At 38.5% G+C, this 20,698-nt stretch overlaps 1 protein-coding gene across 11 annotated transcripts in view; it reads left to right on the top strand.

The window, feature by feature from the left end:
* The window catches only part of BBS9 (Bardet-Biedl syndrome 9), a 439,570-nt gene extending 435,408 nt beyond the window's left edge, over positions 1-4,162 (top strand). For 7 of the 11 annotated variants that reach the window (XM_073332909.1, XM_073332910.1, XM_073332914.1 and 4 more), the window contains one exon: positions 45-4,161. In XM_073332909.1, coding sequence (XP_073189010.1) covers positions 45-85 — 41 coding nt within the window. In that variant the 3' untranslated portion in view covers positions 86-4,161. Of the gene's footprint in view, positions 1-44 lie in introns of all 11 variants that reach the window. The other 4 variants (XM_073332918.1, XM_073332919.1, XM_073332921.1 and 1 more) reach the window with 1 other exon arrangement.
* The last annotated feature ends 16,536 nt before the right edge of the window (positions 4,163-20,698 follow it).

The raw sequence follows: 20,698 nt of genomic DNA, 5'->3' as shown, positions 1-20,698 counted from the left end.
TAATCCAATTTTTAAGTATCCTCATCTATCTTTCTCTCCGTTAGATTTTCCGCAGGGTGCACTAGAGGAAGCAGAAAAGCCATGAAAATCTGAAGAGGATCCTCAGGAGGATTTTTCTGTCTGATGTCAAAAGCATTTACAATGCAGCTGTACCAATCCACGTTACTCTATTCTGAATGGAGCCTTCAGAAGGAGAAGGTCCCACTAATTGTACAAAAAAGTTTATTCCCATCAAAGTGATTAGATTTTCTTGCCAACTGTAAGGCTTAGCATCCATTCTGTGGATAAAGCCTAACCACTTATCCCTAACCACAAACTGTTATAGCAAATGTTTGTTAATCTGCAATATCAGCCCGTAATAAAGATCCTGTTGACTGATCAAAGACTATTTTACACACAGTTAAAAGCAACCTTTGTTTCATGGTATGTTTTATCTGATTTTTTAGATATTCTGTACTCCCTGTCCCTTTGCGGTCACGTTACCATTTTCTCATAATGTCACAGTTTGGACAAAAAATAGCTATCTCCTTCCCACCTCTGCAAACCAATCACAATTTCCACACAGGTGAATTCACCACAAGAAGAAAGGCAGATAATCCACCAAGGCTTCTCTAACCCCCTCCTCCCTGATTTATACTGCTGCTCTCAAGAGATACAGTGTAAAATATGGTTATGTCAAGGGCAAAATGTCTCCTTTCCTTTTCCTGTTACAGAAGTCATATGAATAAGGTTTACATTGTAATTACTGTAAGCACACTAACACATGGATCTTCTTACTGTGCTTTTTACTGACACATTAAGTATGCTGAGACCCGTTATTCTTATGAATCAGTCTGTTCTGGTTAGGGACAAGATTTTCATGTGTGACTAGTGATTATGAGTGAACCCAATCTGAGAGAGTTCAAAGGGGGTCTGATTTTCAGAAAGTTTGACCCCTTTGAAAATCAAGTCCTGTTAAGGTGTCTAGAAATGGGAAACCCTAAAATAGAGGCACCCAAAATCGCCTTTGAAAATCTTGGCCTAGATTTTTGAAATGTCAGGCGCATAAATGAATTACTGAGAGTAACATGGATGCAGTGTCAATGTAAAGATGTATGGAAGGGTCTGAAAATAACTGAGACCTGGCTCCAAGTGTAGAAGATATGCAGCCAACATCTGCTTCCTTTTGGTTTGGCCTCACGGTGGATCGTACAAAAGTACAATTTCCAGCCTGATTGGCAGCATATATGAAATGAATTGTTGATCTCAGCTTATTTCCTAGTGGACAAGTGTACACATTGCAAAAGCTGTCATCAAACTTGGCACCTGTGTTGTTTAGGCTATGTCTGCACTATCACTGTTGTCGGCAAAACTTTTGTTGGTCAGGGTGTGTTTTTTCAACCCCCCGACTGACATAAGTTTCACTGACAAAAGGGCTGGTGTGGACAGCATCTCCTGTTGGTGGGAGAGCATCTCCTGTTGATGTAGCTAGCGCCACTCGCTGGGGGTGGTTTAATTATGCTGGCTGGAGAGCTCTTTCCAGCCAGCATAGAGCAGCTACACAGGAGACCTTACAGCAGCACAGCTGTGCCACTGTAAAGTCCATAGTGTAGCCAAAGCCTAAGTCAGCATAGAGATTCACTGTTCTAACTTCTCACCCATACAAGAGATTCCCCCAGCTCAGTTGTGAAATCTGCTGGCAGGGGTTGACAATTGCAAATTTATATTACTACTGTCTGCCCCGTATCTGTGGCTAGAGAGGGAAGTTTATTCTCCAGGACTTCCAGTCCAGTAACTTTCATCAGCACAAAATCTACTTTCAATCCCCTTCTCTCTCCCCCTCTCCAAAAATCATTTCCTCCTTCCTGTACCAATTGTGCATTGCCCGTTAGCCTCCCATGCAATTCCATGGTGCTGCTCCATCAGGAGTATCAATAATGTTTATATCACTGCAATTGTACAGGGTTGTCTTTTTTAGTCGACTTTTTAAATGGAGCCAAGCAGCCAGGGAGCAGGTGGCCCTGGAGCTGGAGTGAAGCTGCAGGGCTTCCATCCAGATGGCCCTGTACCCTGGCAGCTGTCAGAGAGCTGCAGCTCATGGGGGCCAAAAACCTCCCTGGGGGAGAAACTCCACCTCTCTGGCTTGGAAAGATTCCCCCTCCAGGAGTGTTCTTCCCTCTCTGTCCCTCCCACGTTTTTCCCCAGGAGAGCAGTATGTGACCCATTGTAAAGAGACTCCACTGCTCTGCTAAAATTGCCCAATAAAATAATCTCCTGTAGTCTCCATACACACCTCTGGGACCGAAGAAAATCCATGGGGAACTGATCAATTACTTTAGCTATTAGGCTTAAACTTTAACCACAGATTTCAAATCTTCTTCTGTGCTCTCAGTGGCTGCTAGGTAACCTAGAGAAATCAACTGCAATTACTAGTAAAAATCCCTTCACTGTACCGTAGAAGTGCCATTACACTGTAGAATCCTGAACCAAAGAATCCTGTACTATTATATACATATATACCATATGTGGGAAAGAAAACCATAGGGCTTTAGTGGGATATATTACAAGGTAATAATTATCATTATTAGATCTGATTCAGTCACCCAAAACTGCCATTGACTTCATTGGGAGTTTGGGGTAAGCAGTGAGTAGAGGTTCGGGTGAGGTATGGGAAATGCTTCTTTTTAAATTGCATTTATTTGACATCAGTGAAACATGTTTGTGTTGGTGTTGCTCCTGTTTGCCTATTTTACTCCTCGCTGTGGGAGGGGAAGGTTCTATAGAGAATCAACCCATAACACTGTTGAAGGGGGAAAATCATATTGGTTATAGAAGAAAGAAAGAGAAAATTGTGCATAGTAGTATTTTATGGTCTCTTTATAATATGTTAAATTATGCCATTCAATAGTATCATCAGGATTTAAAGCAGGGATATTTGCACTGGGTACAAAAACCATTTGTTTTTCCCATGGCCAAATGATCCAGGTAATTCAGAGGAAATAAGTCACTGCAATTTAGTGGTTTAAAGAACAGTGCAACAGGAAATAGTAGGAAGAAGCTCTCAGTAGTGCTCAGACTTTCTATGAATTTTTTTCTTTTAAATCTGATCTTTGTGGCTGGGGGAAAAATCGAGGCGAAATTACAAGATACTTTTTAAAGAAAAAGTTATCCAAGCCAAAAATACGAAGGAAGCGCTACTAATTTCAGGGGACCAAATGTTCAGTTCTCAACATCAATGTTTCTGAGGCAAGGAAAGATCTTACTGGCCATGTCATTCTATAATGCACAGAACTTTGCACCCATACCCTGTCAGGTCTCTTGCTAATAAGTAGACCACATTATTTCAAAATGAGGTTGGGATGTAAATACAATTTTCTTATGTAGAATCCTAGTTATTTATACTATAAAATGAATACTTCTATACAACTTCTTATTTTCATTCAACCATACTTTAATATGCAGAGTATCTATGCTTCATCAAGTTATTTGAAGAGAATGCTATATTTTGTGTGGTTGTTAGAGCAAAACAAAGTTTAAGCAATCATTTTGTTAAAATCAATTTTAGACAAATCTAAATGCCGAATTAGTGAGTGCATTGTGACATTTCAATACCATCCTATCAGGGGTACCAACTATTTTTATTGTTAATAGCTACGGCACTTTTAAATGTGTTTTCTAAAATAAATCATAATATGAAATGAAATATATATTAGATTTTCTTTGAACAGTTGCACGTTTTGTAAAATTTATTTGCTGAACAAAAAAGTCCAAGGACTTTTACTTTTTTTTTTTTTTTGCCCTTGCATTTTTAGAACAACACACTAATAGGATTATTCATCTAATGACCAAAATCCAGTTGAGTTTCTGAAAACTTGGGCTCAGTTTATCTTTTGGGGTTTGAATACAATCCTGAATTCAAACCAACAGACCCTTGTGGTTTGCCTGTTCCCGCATTGATTCTTCTGTCCAAATAGTATTCAGCTAAGACAAAGAATAACAAAATTTCTATTTTTCAAGGAACTGAATTTCACTTTAATAATAGTATGTGTTTTCTTCTCTTCAACATTTAGTATACAGACTGTATTAGTGGTTTATCTGAATGTTCTTATACTTGTTCTTGTACTACATATGAAAAGTAATTTACTGCCATGAACTAAGGAATGCTGAGCAGAGATTGTAATTTCCATGTGAAATCCTTTCAGTAGAAAAAAAAATTACAGTCTATGCATCATGCTTAATAAATATCTTTCCTTATCAAAATATCCTGTTTACAAAGTCTATATTTTTAAGAAAACAAGCTGCAAAGGTATTCGCACAATATATGGCACAGTTCTGTTCCAAACTTCTGTTATGGCTTTGTTTGAAATTAGTCTTGAGTTTGCTGTTGCTTTGTTTACAAGTACTTTTTGACACAAAACTTTCTGTACACTGGCTAACCTGTAACACAGCATCCTTCCAATAGTTACACATTGTTTTCACATGCATGCTATAGTGGACTTAATGCCTTTGCAACCCTAGAGATCCTTAATTTTGCAAAGTGTGGATCATGTTTATTCATATGAATCATGATGTGACAAGTTCACTGAGTGCCCTCAATTCCTGTTAGAAGCTGTGAAAGATTTGGGGTTGTCGGCATCTCACAGAAGGCAGGATTGGCCCTATGATTAGCAAATGTGATCCAGAGCTTCCCTGTCTTCAGATACATCAGTTTTATGAAAACAGGCCATTCAGATGCTGCTATGGATCATGAATTAAAGACAGGATGGCATTGGGCAGGGGGTGAGACTAGATAACCCCTGTGGTCCCTTCTAACCCTATGGTTCTATGATTCTATAATTCATGTAAAGGTTGAAAGACATGGTTTGGTTTAGAGTCTGAAATCACTTCTCTAATTCATCTTCGTCTGTATTGTAAGTTCTTGCAATTTTATGTAATAAACAATGTCAGGAATTGCTATACCAACCCTCTAACTCCACATTCTTCCAGGTGAAAGGAAGTTTAGAATCTGAAATATCAAACACGGGATTAAAAATAATGTTCTGAAAGCTTATTTATTTTGGGGTCTTGGTATATCTGCTTTGCTGATGTCCTGTGTGCCCATATGTCTTAACTGTGACCAACAGATCACAGCACAGATATCTTGCAGTTTTATTAGCATTAAATGTAGAACAAGTGATTTAATTAGTAACAGGGTAGAAGCATAACACAGTTACGTGATTTGACCTGGTATCCTCTGGCAACACATCTTGGCCACCGTAGTCTGTACATCTGCTCTGGTCAGGAGCACAAAAGAAGTGCACAAAAGCAGAGATATATCCTCACTCTTTACTTGTTATTAAATACTGTGGTATTTCCCAGATGTTTCAATGTTGTAGGAATCTGGATGGGCAATATAACACACTAGGAGTTACACTCAATCATTGTTACAGTTTGAAATTTCCTTCATAGTCACTGCTTGTGACTACAGTAGCGCTCTCTCTCTATGCACACACACACACACTACATTTAAAGTTTCAGTCTAAAATCCAGTTACTAAAAAAGGTGGAAGAAGGGTTGAAAAAATTAACCAGTTATCATAATAAGGACTAAATAAATACCGAAGAGTCCTGGAAGGGATATAAACCCTCAGGCTTCAGGGCATAAGTCGAACACTAACAGGGGTTAGGAAGAAACTTTTCCTCTAGGCAGCTTATTTCATAACTTCCTATTACAGCACTTCTTACATCTTCCTCTAAAGCAGCTGGTATAGACTAATGTCTAAGAAAAGCTATTGAGCTAGAGGGACCACTGGTCTGATCCCGTATGGCAATTGCTGTGTTCCTCTTCAGTCTGCCAAAACAGCATTTTCCTCATGGGAAACAACCAGTCTGCTCCAATTTCCTGTTTTAAAGTTAATCTAACTTATTTATCTGCCCCCCCCCCGTCTCTAATATTTAAGACTTGGTATAGTGCGACTACAGTATATTTCTGCCGTGTCTATCAGCACTGCTGCAGTGCTATATTTTCATTATAAAATCTTTCTTTGGAAAGTCATAGCACCTGTTTTTGAAAAAAAACAATTGAGTCCAGAGGAAAATTACACAGATAACAATGTTTGGTAAGAGCTTTTAATTCATCGCCTGGAGCAGGCTAGAGAAATGGAATGTTTCCTTAGCAGGAATAACCAGTCCAGACCATCCTTCTCAAAACACTACCCACAGAAGCTGTCCAGCTGGGTACTGACTGATACTGTATTCAACTAATGCAACATAAGCTACAGTCTTTGTTCTGATTATGAATGCTATTGGCCAATCTGTGAGCCTGAGAGGAGGACATCAATATGAAGCCATTACTGCAGACTGATTGAGAGCCCAATCCTAGCTCTGCTGAATTCACGTAAGTATTTTGCCATTGATTTTGATGGAAGCAGGAGCAGGCCCAAGCTCTTCTTTCATTGGTGGTGAATGTCACAATAGCACAGCTAGAAATAAATATTAGTCCTAGTTATATTTTGACATAAATAATGAGGGTCACTCAAAAGTGCAGCTCTCCCGGGTAAAATTTACAACAGGATGTCAAGGAAGACAGTAGAAGTATACTGTGGTGCACCATTAGTCAGTTACTTCATTCCACCTCAGAAGTGGCTGCAGCTTAACAGGGGGGAAGGTTACGTTTTCTGTAGACCCTATTAGCCTGAAAAATTCCAAACCCTTGTACAATCTATAGATGTATAGGAGTTACTTCACTCACTCCTGAAACAGTCTCAATTCCAGGATGGAATATGGCACCTGCTGAACAGCAACAAGCATCACTATCCAATAGGACAAGTTAAAAAGAATATCTTCTTCCATCTGAAACTGTGGAAGGAACCTATTTGCAGGAGGAAGGTTTGGTAAGCAAAATGCAATGGACCAATTTAGAATTTGGTCAGCACAGCAGGCTGATGCCTTCTATTCTAAAAATTGGCACAGTTCTCCTCAATAAACACACCCGTTATTAGTGTCTCGGTTTCATGTGCCGTGCCAAAGATGGCACCTCCATCAGCACAATGCCATCTAACATTCAGGGATGTTGGCTCGTTATGGATTCAGAGGGAAGAGTGCCACTTATTGAATGTACTCTCAGCACCACTGCCTAAAACGCCCTGAATTTTCCTTAGGGGTCGTTCATCCACATACTAGCTAAGACTAATCCTATTTAGCTTGCTAGTTTTGATGAGTTGATGTGGCAAAGTTTACAATGTGTTTTGGAACATCTAAATCTGAAATGAAATAAATATCCTATTAGTATTGTATTCATTTACTAGTATTGTACTATTCCTTAATAGATGTACTATTTTAGCTGGGGAATATGTTGAGAAGTGGGTCGATTAATGATGTTAATCCAATTCATTAAGAGGCAAACATTCAATAATTAATAGTTACTTAAAGTGCCCACAACATATTTTAACCATGAACAGAATCAATTGCCAGACACATAAAGGAGTTTATTGTAAGTATCCTTCCCCTGATGGTACAGTGAGGTGGAGACAGTTGGGATCCATAAATATCAGTTTATTACATATATTATCAAGTGGGGTGGGGGCTGTTTTTCTAGGAGCCTGAATAGAATTACTTCTCTCTGCTATGTTGTTAATTGTAACCAGGAACTCTTGCTGAAAAACACAAAGCTGCACGTGATGTGATTGAATATGTAACAATATAAAAAAGAAGAGTACATGCGAGTAACATATTTGACTTCTGTGTTTAGGAGCTACCTAGATATTTTGTTTACAGGGTGGCAAAGACTGGGCGTTTATCTTGCTTAATGGAGGCTGGGCAACTTCTTTGTAGAAATTATACATGAAGGTGTTTGTGGCCATGGAGGACTCCCTAGTCCTAGTGGCAGAATCAGTGTTGTTTTGCTGTGCAGGAAGAGGAGGGATGGGGTTTGGGCAGGAGTGTGCTTTGCTCAGCTATTTGGGATTGTATTGTGCATTTGGCCGTAGGACTGTGACTGGCCCCAAGATTGTGACTGGAAGGGATGAGAGAAGGGAAAAAATAGACAGATCCTAGGAGGTGCTGAGTGCACTCACCCATTTATCATCTTGCAAGATTGAAACTTTCCCTTATTGACTGCTTCACAGAACTGCAATGACTGTTGTCCCAGGACAAGACGAGGGAATGTGTGTCTCATCTGGACAAGACAATTCCCCCAGAATCAGTGGGAAGAAATCTTAAGACACCAGCCAACCTAGTCTGCAGGTTGGCAGCAATGGGCAATAGAAGAAGACACACAATGGAATGCTTGAGTGCGGCCAAAACAACGACACATATACACAAAAATACAAATAATTTGTTCCTGTAAAATATTTTAAATCATTTACTGTTGTTGTTCGGGCTTGTTCTCTCTCTCACATCCCCACCCACTCACCTTCCTGGTTTTATACAGTGTCCATTAGAATATTAGGATCCTAATAACGTGTGGTAGGACTGCCAGAAAACCAACAGTTTTAATTGATTTTTGCTTACTAATTCCTAATTAAAGATCAATAGAACTGATGACCGTACCAATTCTTTTCTGACATAATTATTAAAAAGGGTGAGAAACACAAGGTGTAAGGTTATGGGGCGGAGTTGAAGTAGTATAGCGTCTTATGTACTCCAGGAGGCACCACTTGTTTTTATGAAAGTACACCAATGGTTTTGTTTTGTACCAGCTCATCTGATTTGGCTCATCTTTCTTCATACGGTTCAATTGTTAATCTGATAAAGGCATCAAGCCCCTCAAAGGCTTTCATTCTTTTATTCTGGTCAACTACATTTCTATAAATGGGGATTTGCTTTTGCAATCATCTGACTAATGTTAAAAAAAAAAAAAAAGTTTCCCATTGAACATAAAATGGTGATTTCACTGATCCACCACAGTTCGTAGATGTATTTTAAGGCTCTGAAAGAAAGCAATAGTCTAGCTTACAGTAAAATGAAGACAGCATTTTGGTTAAACATTAGCAATACAATGTAGCTATTCTTCTCTCTGATGAATAACATTGCTTCCAGCATCAGAAAAATAATAAATGTCAAACCAAATGAGTTCTAAAATAGTACTTTTCTTTAAAGGGCTGTGGCCCAAGTATGTCATCCAGCAGAAGAAAATTGGTAGCTGCATTGGTTTTTTGTAAGCCAGTTACGGAGACAGTGAACTGGTACCTTTATTGGACTAAATTAAAATTAGATCTGAGCAAATAATTCCTAGTGAGTAACAGAGCTGATGAATTGAACCATGCTTTTTGCTTATTAAGGCCAACATTTTCAAAACTAGCTACTAATTTTGGGTTTCTCATATACTGAGTTCCCAGCTTGAGAAATGTATTGAGCGGTCCTGATTTCCGGACATGTTCAGCACACCCTGACTTAATCTGGAATATTTTTGACAGCCAGGCCCTATATGTCTCACAGTGGACACAGACAGACCCAAAATTAGAGGAGCCTTTGGCCCTGATTGTCCATTGTTCATATTTTTCTCAAGTTATTAATATGATTGCCCAAATCATTTCTTCAAATATTTCTTGTTCTCTACACCACTGGTACTCAACCAAGGGTATGTGTACCTCTGGGGTACACAGAGATCTTCAGGGGTTACATCAACTCATCTAGATAGTTGCCTAGTTTTACAACAGGCTACATAAAAAGCACTAGCCAAGTCAGTAGAAACTAAAATTTCATACAGACAATGATTTATTTATACTGCTATATATACTGTACACTGAAATGTAAGTACAATATTTATATTCCAATTGATGTATTTTATAATTCGATGGTAAAAATGAGAAAGTCAGCAATTTTTCAGTAATGGTGTGCTGTGACACCTGTATTTTTATGTCTGATTTTGTAAGCAAGTAGCTTTTAAGTGAGGTGAAACTTGGGGTACGGAAGACAAATTAGACTCCTGAAAGGAGTACAGTAGTCTGGAAAGGTTGAGAGCCACTGCTCTACACACTGTTCACAAGCAAGTTCATTGTGGGTATTCAATTATACAAAATGTGAACTGTGTTGGTTAGATTTTAGGTCACATGTAATTGTTTCTGTTCCTCGATTGGACTTGAGTAACTTAAAATCAAAATTCCAGTACAAATATTCTTGTTTACAACTTTCATAATTTCCTTTCCATAAATATAGACTTTAAAACCTTAAGCCCACAAAGATTTATGCGTGTGCATAATTTTAAACATGTGAGTGGGCCCTTTGATTTGAGTTAAGCATGTGCTTAAATCTTTGCAAGATTAGGGCCTCTGAGCTGATCCTGATCATTGACCTTTTATTGTAGCTCTGGGTTTGTTTCTTTCTCTGTATTGCACTCGCTCATGTAAATCTTCAGGAGCTCCCACAATAACTGCAGCTGGAAGACAGATCTTTTACAGCCTGCAACACTTTTGCTCTGGTTTGTAGCTACTTATACGCCCAAATTCAGCAGTGTCTTAGAAGATGGGGTAAAATGTGCAATGGATGTAAATTGGTCAGAAAGTGACTGTACGTGGCACAATCGTACGCCATGCACTGATTCAGCATTCAGTGGGTAAGGTAAATGGGAGTCACTTACTCACCAAGAAGGTGCAAAAGCAGTTTTAGCAAGAAAAAAACAACAACAACCAGAGGGTGTAAAATAGAGCTGCAACCTGCCACACCTTCATTTCTTATACCTACCTTTTCATTGCTTAGTTATATAGGGCCACACTATTGCTGGTTGCTGGCTCTGTGCAGAAGTTGGGGCTGAGGGATGTGAAGGTTCAGGGGACAAATCCTCATCGGATATAAATTGTCATAGCTTTGTTGAAGCCACTGTGGCTATGACAGTTTACACCAGCTGAGTAGCTGGTGACCAAATGTAGGCAGGAGAAATAGAATTTGGAGGCTCATGGGCCTGCACGTCTTTTGGCCTAGCGAGCGGTGGGTGTCCATACTGCACTTTCGAGAAGGGTGAACCTCCACTTCCAGAAGGTGACTCCCCTCTGAGGAAACAGCTGATAGCCAGCTGCTGCCAGAATTTCTTCTTATTCATCCAAAGCTCTCCAAGGACTCCTTCTGCTATGTGAATCTCCCTGTCTGACATACAGCAGCCATTGGTATAAAGTCATAGACTGGCCCTTATTGACTTATTTTACATGCTCCCATTACTTACAGCACCAAGCATGCTTAGTAAATAATAATACACACTAATGCCAGTTTACATCACACCTGACAGTGGCCCTTTGCAACCATTCACAGCACTCTTGAGTGTGCTCCCCCAGGGAATTGCTATGTGTTATCACAAATTTTCTCTTTTGTGATAGGAATAGTATAACACCGCCATATTTGTGTCTAGCTCAGTCTCTGTTCTGTATCCACTAGGGCCCACATTTTCAAAGCTGACAGTTGATTTAGTTTTTAGGTGCTGAGCTGGAGACAACTTGGCCAAACACCTGCAACTGCAAATGAAATGAATGGGAAATCAGCACCAAGGAAACTCAAGCTGGGCACACAAAAACTGAAGGACCTAAAATTAGGGGCCACTTTTGAAAATTTGGGTCTAAGTGAATTGCTCTGGCTGTATTGGGAGGGGGGGGGGTCCTCTGTCTATCCGCATAGCATATCTTTACTGACATTAATATTCCATTGTATTTCTTACGTGTGTGAACAAATACTTAATTTGCCTCACCTGTTTTTTGTCTGCATAGAGAGACTAAACTATAGTTTCCAGATACCTGTTTTCTTGCTTATTTCTTCAGTCTTCTCGTAATCCTTTTCTGCACTAGGGCCAGCAGCAGAAAGATCCGCCTAAGACGTGTGCATTTTATCCCGCATATATCCTGTCACAATTGCTTTAAAAACCTTAGAGACTATTTTAAAATAAATGACCACTTTTTGAAATCCTATAATTATGAAGCGGAAGGGTGATTGCTATCCTTGGAATGCTTCAGAACAGCAGAAAAATTCCTCTCTTTTGGAAATTGTACTGTCTATTCATCCTACTGGAACTGATCCAAAAAATGGAGTATTGAGAAGTTGCCAGTGGTAAGTACTCACTGAATGCTAGTTTGAGCAATGTATTGCATGTACTGTCACTTCCCAGAATGTTACAGAAGTCAATTAATTACCATTTGGAAGGGGGTTAGTCTTGGTGTTTTCTTTTTTTGTTTAATAGTGAGATGCTTAAAGATGATCTTCAGAAAGTACAATTATGTTCATGTCACTGTACTAATGAAACCAGACACAGCCCTCTTCTTATCCCCACAATTCAGTGCTTGATAGTTTGATTTTATGTTATATTTTAAAACATAAAAATGAACACATGACCTAAATGAAGAATATGCAGGGAATTAAATATGAATCTCAAGGAACGCACATGCAGTATGCTGAGCGGTACTGATAACATCCTGTGAGCAAGATCAATATCTCAGTCCTGCAATGTGCTGATTGCCTCTTGCAAAGTGCTGTGATCACCCAAATCCACGTGAAGTCAATAGACTTTGCGGGCACTAAGGTAGCATCTTGTAAAATGTCTTCAACAGACAGAAGGATCGAGCCACATGTGATTTGTAATGCCAGATAGCTTGATAGATTTTAAGGGGCTTTGGGGCAGTTTCTCTTATTATATCTAACACTTGGATAAGAAATACAATTTTCAGTTATTTTTTGCTTCGCATAGCTTTCATGCAACCCCTGCCCTGAATCTATAGACTCCAGCCCCTACATTGGTGTACATCTGGCTTTCAGTAACTTCCGCCACACTGTTCTACTGTATTTTGCACTTTTTCAGTGTGCAATTTTGGTGCTTATGAAGGAAATGTGCTCCAGGAGGTAAGTCACTGAACTATAAGTTGGGTGATCTGTGTTCTGTCCCTGGCTGCTATTGACTTGCTATATGACCTTGTGTGCCTCAGGTTTTGGGTGCTCGATCTAAAGATAACTAAGCCCACATTTTCAGAGGTACTAAGGACCTACAACTCCAACTGAAGTCAGTGAGGGCTCAATGGCTATTAGCCAGGATGGGCAGGGATGGTGTCCCTAGCCTCTGTTTGCCAGAAGCTGGGAATGGGTGACCGGGGGCGGCGGGGGATCACTTGATAATTACCTGTTCTGTTCATTCCCTCTGGGGCACCTGGCATTGGCCACTGTTGGAAGACAGGATACTGGACTAGATGGACCTTTGGTATGACCCAGTATGGCCGTTCTTATGTTCTTAAGATATTCTGACAAAGTTTTGGGGTAACTGTCTCTGTATTTCCCCCTCTGTGGTCCACTACAGGAGAGGCCAGTCAGGTCTCAGGTTTCTAGGCATCACCTGTCTCTGGGGGGGGACCCTTCTCCCACTCCTTTCTAAATGGGGGTTTTTAGGCTGCACACATCCCTGCCATCCACCTGATATCCCCAGCAAGCCAGTCTGCCAAAAGGCCAAACCTTGTGCGTTGCTTTCTCTCAGAGGACAATGACAGTGTTTTTACCAGCGATATCACACAGCTCTTCCAAGCAAGCATATTGATTCACTGGGTATTATAGAGAAAACATTCATATAAAAAATAAACAGATTGAAACCCACTTTAAACATATCAGAAATCATCCATCTTCCACACGGGGAGTCTGATAGGCCAACATCCCTTCCAACTCTTCAGCAAACGTTGGGGCCTCGTCATGTCCATTTGCTGAATCAAAATGAAGGCACTGTGCCAGTCCAAGCACATCCTCTTCTACCAAAAGTCCTTTCTTTGTCTCCTAGTATCTGGAAAACTAAACTTGAGCCACTGTATACAAACCACACTGGGGTAGTACCTCTCTGGAGTTGTTTAGTCTCAGAGACCCACTTTAATCATTCCCCCCCTACACTTTTAACTCCTACAGGAGTTAAACTGCTCATAAATTTAGTACAATGGTCCCCAAAGATAGTGTGGAGTTGCAATAGCTGTCAGTCTCGGTATCTTCAAAAATCAGGCCATATTTGTCCCAGCTTGAGCACCCATAATGTGAGGCACCCAAAGTTGGTGGGCATTTTTGAATGTTGGCCATAACCTCTCTGTGCCTGTATGTACTTTATACATTTTTTCACATTAAGGCCCTGATCCAGCAAACACTTGCATGAATACCTTTTCACGCATGATTTGAATAGTCTTGTTAAACTGATTAGGGCTGCTCATACATATAAAGTTATCCAGGTGTGTAACAATTTGCAGGATTGGGGCCTAAATTATTTAGTCAGCTAGCTGGGTGGTCAGTTTTTAAAGTGTTCCCAATGTAGTAAAACTGTTTTGTTTAATAGTAGCTATGTTATTTACTATTAAAATTACCATAAATGTAAAAATTAGAATAACTCCCTGCAGGATGCTCTGGATTTGATCAAAAAGTATTAACAAAGTCAGACTGAACTTTATGACACTGACTGAAAAATAGTTTTATAGGTTATTATTCTCAAATCTAATTTCATTAAAAATATGAATTCACTTCTAAAGAAAGTTTATCATTAAATAAACTTTTATAAAAATCAGAGAACTTTGAAGATCTTTCTTTGAGAATTCAGAGTCTATATTTAAAGATAAAATAAATAGCACATTCCACATGTAAATACATACCCAATTTTAAAGTCTATGAAACCTTAAACTTGTTAGTTAATTGTTTTATATCAGTCACAAATAACTCAAATGTCACTCTTGAGTTTAAGCTATTCATGTGTTACTAATCTCACTTTTTTCTTTATCCGTTTTTCTATATTTACAGATTTGCCCCGGGAAAGAATTTAGGGTTTGGGCCAAAGCATCCTGAAGACCTCCATTCTATAGAGGCATTGCAAGCCCTGTTCCAGCACAGTTAGTGATCCCTTCATCCCAACCTGACTGAGAAATGCTGTGGCAGAAAAGAAGCTCAGGCAAACCACACCGACTTTTTTAAAGAACATTTTCCTTTTCCACAAGTTTTTATGTAGAAAGGGATGCTCTAAACTTTGATGAATAGTAGAGAAGGGAGTTGAATATAGCTATTTTCCTTTCTTTAGTGTATGTAACTATTAATTTCTAGTTCCAATTTTGTCTGCCAGAGTCCCAGATCCACTCATGTATTGCATAAAGCACAGCAATTAGAGATGGAAAAAAACAATTAGATCGACCTATTCATCCCCCTGTAAATGCATAGTGCAGTCACTCAATAGGCCATATCAGGACTTGATCTAAACCAAAAGGCCAACAAGATTAGGGTGGCAGGAGGGATTGTAACAGTCTTTATTTTGTTTCTGGCATAAGATTACATATATTATACTACTTCAAGGGCAGTAAACCTGAATGCATCTAGCCTTCAAAGTCAGATGAGTTAAAAAAAATAGTAAATCTTGAAAATAAATCAAGAGAGCATTTTTTTTACCCATGTAGGAATAAAACATTGGCACATTTGTATTAGATTGTTACAAACAGAACTGTGGTTCGGGTTAACTGTGGAAGCAGCTCCCTGTCTGCTCTGTCATATGGCTGCACAGAGCTAAGCCAATGGCTCCCAACACTGCCATCTGCCAGCAATTCTAACACACAACAGGGTTTTGTCTTTGCCTGTTAATATCAGCAAACCACAACTTTTTATTCTATGACTTAACATTAATCAGCCTTTTTGTCCTCCACTCATTTGGGTGCAAATCAGGAGACCAGTGCAAACTTGGCACGAAAGAGAAGAGAACCAGACTCAATGTATTTTATTACTGGGGCATCAGCTCAGCTCAAAGAGTTTTTAAACCTTCAGCTGTCAGTCAAAAAGACCCCATAGAAATTCTTCTCTTCAGTACTAGCCACTGAATGAAGAAAAGAGAGATGTGAAAACTGACTTTAATATATCCTGAAAAATAGTCACTTGATCTACTGAGGCTTTTAAAACCTGTATATGACTTCTCTTCGGCAGGAGTAAGAGCTACTGCCTTTCTGCAGTTGCAAAAGGCTACTGCTGCTGAAGTTGCATCCTGTAAGGAGGAGAACATTGTGTTAAAATAAACTTCTTGCCTTGTTTCTTATGCCATGGTGACTTCCAAGCGTGTGAGGAAGCTGTCATTATACAAAGCTTCCATAATAATCTAAAATAGCTTAACCTTCCATGCTAGAAAGCGTTTCTAGATTGCGCCTCACCTGTGCCATTTGTTAGCTCATTTAATATCTGGAAAAATGTAGACTTTAGTCTGTCCTGCAATTTCGGAACAAAGAAGCACCTCATTCACGTCACTTAGTGTGTTATTTCATTAACTCTTACCCTTTATCAGACCCACCAGATGCTCAAAGGTAAAACTAACACAAACACATGTAACTTACACAAAACACCTTTTATTATCCCTGGAAGACAAACTATTTACAGCAGCTAAGTAACAAAAAGAAATACAAACACGCTCCAGCTTATTCTGTTTGTTTTGTCTGCGGCCTATTTAATGGCATCCGCTAGCACTTCTAGTTAAGATTGCATCAGCATTTCTCTTATCATACCCAGTTTTCTGGGCTCTGTGAGTGAGAGATGTAAAAGGACAACTATCCATTGTCTCCATATTGACATGGTTTCCCACCCCCCCCAACCCCAACTAAATCAAAATCACTTTTCTAGTTTAATATATTGAGGGGGGTTTTATTTGATTTTTTTTGCATTTGTATAATTAAAAATTGTAATGATTTCAACAATTAAATTTAGCAAGTAACCCATCCCTCTCGGGGAACAACTGCTTTTTGGTTTCCTGTAAACTATAACTAAATCAACTCATGTATGTAACTTTGAGATATACCTATACATTCCTTGGACATTGAATAGTATTCATAAGGATTTTTAATACATCACTATGTATTTTTAGAATTAGATGTTGTGTAAATGCCAGATGTTTGTTCAAAAATGCCAGGATAAAAAGTTATTTGGTATTATTTACTAATATTTATTCAAGAAAGTGGCATTGGCAAAGGCCCTTTCAGGGCTAAGATGTTGGTAGTATCTTCATTTCTGGCACTCACACTTAATTTAATTGGATTAGTTTCTGTGTAATTTTTGGTCTTGACATAGTTTTCAGCAAACCATTGAGTATTCACTGGATCACATATGAGTTTATTTCTCTGATTATTTCACGGGAGTTGGAGCTATATCTTCAACTCCTGTTATGTATTTAGGCCTTTCTCTGTGTTTATAGGCTTTCTGTCTTGGAGAACAAATACTTATGCAAGAAGTGCTGCTCCTTCTTAAATATGGTGTAAGGCCCTGACCATACAAATGCTTACAAATGCACTTAACTTGAAGTACATGAGTAGTCCCACTGAAATTAATGCACTATTCATGTGTTTTAAGTTAAGCACGTGTGGAAGTTTTGCAGGGTCATAGCCCAGATTAGTAGTACTCAGCCATGAAGACCTAGACAACCACTTTGCCTTCTAGTGGAATCACACAGAGAGCCACAGAATAGCTAACGGGTGATGTCTTGCATGACAGGGTAATGTTTACATGATGACAATTCATTATTACATCTCATTGTTGCCATGTGTTGATGAACCACCACAATGAAAATATCACCAAAAAAGTTGGAATGCTATGCCTTGATTTTAGCGGCTAAAGATTACTAATAATTTCCTAAATAAGAATTTGACAGCATCTGACAAATCAATAATCCACATCTTAACAAATATCCACCACCCTCTCTTTAAATACTTATTAAAGCAAATAACTTGTCTGGTTAACAATTTCTGTTGATCTTTAATAAAAAGTTAGTAATTAAAATACCTATAAAAGCATCATATGCATTTACTCTGTACATCATCACATTTGCTTTTTAAAGGACTGTAAATACATGGTAATGCAGTGGAACAGAACTCTGAAGCAGCCTATTGTGTCCGTATCCATAGCCTTCTACAAAAGATTTTTCCTAGTGATATATTTCCTCCTTTATTTGGAAAACTACTAATTTGAAAAATAAATAAGGTACCTTTAAATAACTCAGTGAAGATAAATATTCCTTTACTTGCATGTCTGATGTATAAGATCTTGCACACTATATGATCGTCAACAGTGCCGCTACACAAGAGACTTGCTAGGACAATCAAAATCCATGGGCACAAGAAAAATATATGAATACTGAGGGATTCGGATTTTCCATGAGATTCTGCAGAATGCTTGAGAATCTAAGAATGAGGTATTTCTAGCCATTTTGTTTTTGAGTCTGCTGACTAACCAGATTCACACTTAGGAAAGTATGAACTTCCTTTTTATTTTTTAATTTAATAATACTTTTAGAAATCTGTCACTTTTAGATGGGTGTTAACTTTGAAGCTGAATTAACATAATCTAATAACCAACACCATTAACAATTTACTGATCATAAGGAAAACATCACTCACGAAACATTCAGTTGATAGATGTATGTATATATTATGTCAATATCTAAAATTCCATCAGTTTGTATGGCCATTCCATAGACATAAAGCTGCATGTTTCAAATATTTGTTCTTCTGAATGTGTGTTTTCTTGTTAGGGTGAGACTCTGTTACTGCCCCTACAAATTAAGTAAGTGGTTACGTCATTAGATACATATGAATAGTCTGTGTGCATCTGATAGCAGAATTTGGTTTTTAGTGTCAGGCTTTGATTCTGTTAAAAGGTATCACTTCCTGAATGTTACTAAGAAACGTGAAATTCTGTTCTCACATGCATGCATCTTCAAAAACTAATACAAATGACAGTAGCATTTGAAATGTTATGTAATGTATTATAATACCAAAATAGGAGTAAAAAGGGCAAGATGTTTTCCTCTGATGAGGTAATAAGTGGGGGGAAAAGATGTGACCCGGTACCACAGAAAGGAGGAAGACGGGGGGAAGTGTCACTAATATGGCATATTTCCAAAAAGAAAAGGAGTACTTGTGGCACCTTAGAGACTAACCAATTTATTTGAGCATAAGCTTTCGTGAGCTACAGAAGTGAGCTGTAGCTCACGAAAGCTTATGCTCAAATAAATATGGCATAGTCCTCTCCCATGTTGGGCTGAACCTTAACCCCAACAGCAGCCACTCTGCATGGCATGCTAGCATCTGGCACCTTTGGAAATATCCCTGGGAAAGCTGGCAACTGATGCTACTTCTAGCGGCATTTATTTCCATTCCTCACAACTTAAAGAGGATGTAGGCACTTGTGCATCAAATGAGTCAATAGTAGCATGACTTCTCAAAAAACCATGCTATCAGGAGGCTCTCAGGAAGTAGTGTAGATGTGTTGGTATCTGTAGGGTTACAGCTTCACTTCCTCATAGATCCTCTGCCTCTGAAGAGTTGGAAATCCACCACCCTGTCACTTTGTGCAAACCTCAAATGCAACAGTCTAAGGAGAGCATCAATCAGGACTGTGAATTCAGCAGGGTGAACCGCATAGAGTTCCTATACAATCTTTTCTTGTTTCAGAGGTTGTTTCACCAGAGAGGTGCATTTAGGCCTAACTAATGTGCTGAAAGATCTTCAGGCAGGATTATTAATAATGATTATTGTATTGTTTGTTTATATTACTGTAGCACCTAGGATCAAATATTTTTTGGCCAAACAAGGTAATTCTATGCAACCAGTTCATTTCTCTTACTTCATTACTGCTCTCCTTCAAATATATGATGTTATATGCTTTATTTTAAGGAGGCAGAGATGGACTTGCTCTGTTTAACAGAATGAGTTAAGTTGTGAGGTAAGTGTGTTTCCTCATCTACTGTTACTACCTATCGACAGCAAAATTTTATGAAATGAGATAACATTTTCTCTTTAATCAAATTCTTCACTGTTACTTGAATATCACTGATGTTTCTATGCAACCTGAAGGTAGAGGTGCATTAATTACTCTTTTTATTCATTTCTCACACCAGAAAGTATTAATTTTCAGTGAATGTTTAGTCTGTAAGGAAGACAAGACCCATCTTACTTATACCCAAATATATAAGTAATTGCCAGTAGTAGCTGTCACTCAAGAAGTTATCAGGAGTACATATGCTATAAGATATTTTAATAAACTTTCTACCATGCTGCTGCTTTAAAAATATTGTTCTTGTACTAGAATGGGAGCAGTGGAATGGTAGGGGCTGATTATGAAGAGAAAGCAAAGGCAGGTTTGTCAAAAGCTTCTGTGTATCTGTCCAATGGAAAAACATTCAGACTGATGAAAACATCTTCTAGAGTGGTTCTAGAGCTGCATCTACAGAGATCTGCAGTTAAACTTCTCTGAACTACTAAACAGCTATTTCCAAGAAATATCTTACATGCATTGCATACACTAAATTTACATAAAGATCACTTCTGTTACATAATACAGAGTAACCTTTAAATATTATTATGGACATTTAAGTTTTAGGAAAGGAAAAAGAGTACCTTAAAAAAACCCGTCATTGGGTTTTCCCATAACGGCACCTAGATTAGTATATCCGTCTAAATAGTTCTTGAGGGTGAATCTGATTCAGACTGAGGGAAGATGATATGGGTTTAAGTAATATTTATTTGTTGAATAGTGACCATTAGGTTTTTGATAGTGACCATTGTAAGATTATGAATAACATTTTTAGACAGTCCCCATCTTCTGCCGTTGTAGATTCTGACATGCCTTCCAAAGTGAAAGGAAAAGAGAATATTTCTCTGGATGTGGGGAATAAATCCTATGCTATGAATAATTTTCAGATTGTCATACATTTTATAACAAAAATGCATGCTTCCATAGTAATTGTTCTTGCTTTTTTAAAAACCAGCATGAAAATCTGATAACCCTGTATTTTACTGGGT

The sequence above is a fragment of the Lepidochelys kempii genome, chromosome 2 (assembly GCF_965140265.1).
Source record: "Lepidochelys kempii isolate rLepKem1 chromosome 2, rLepKem1.hap2, whole genome shotgun sequence".
Lineage (NCBI taxonomy): Eukaryota > Metazoa > Chordata > Testudines > Cheloniidae > Lepidochelys > Lepidochelys kempii.
This window is presented reverse-complemented; position numbering and strand designations above follow the sequence as displayed.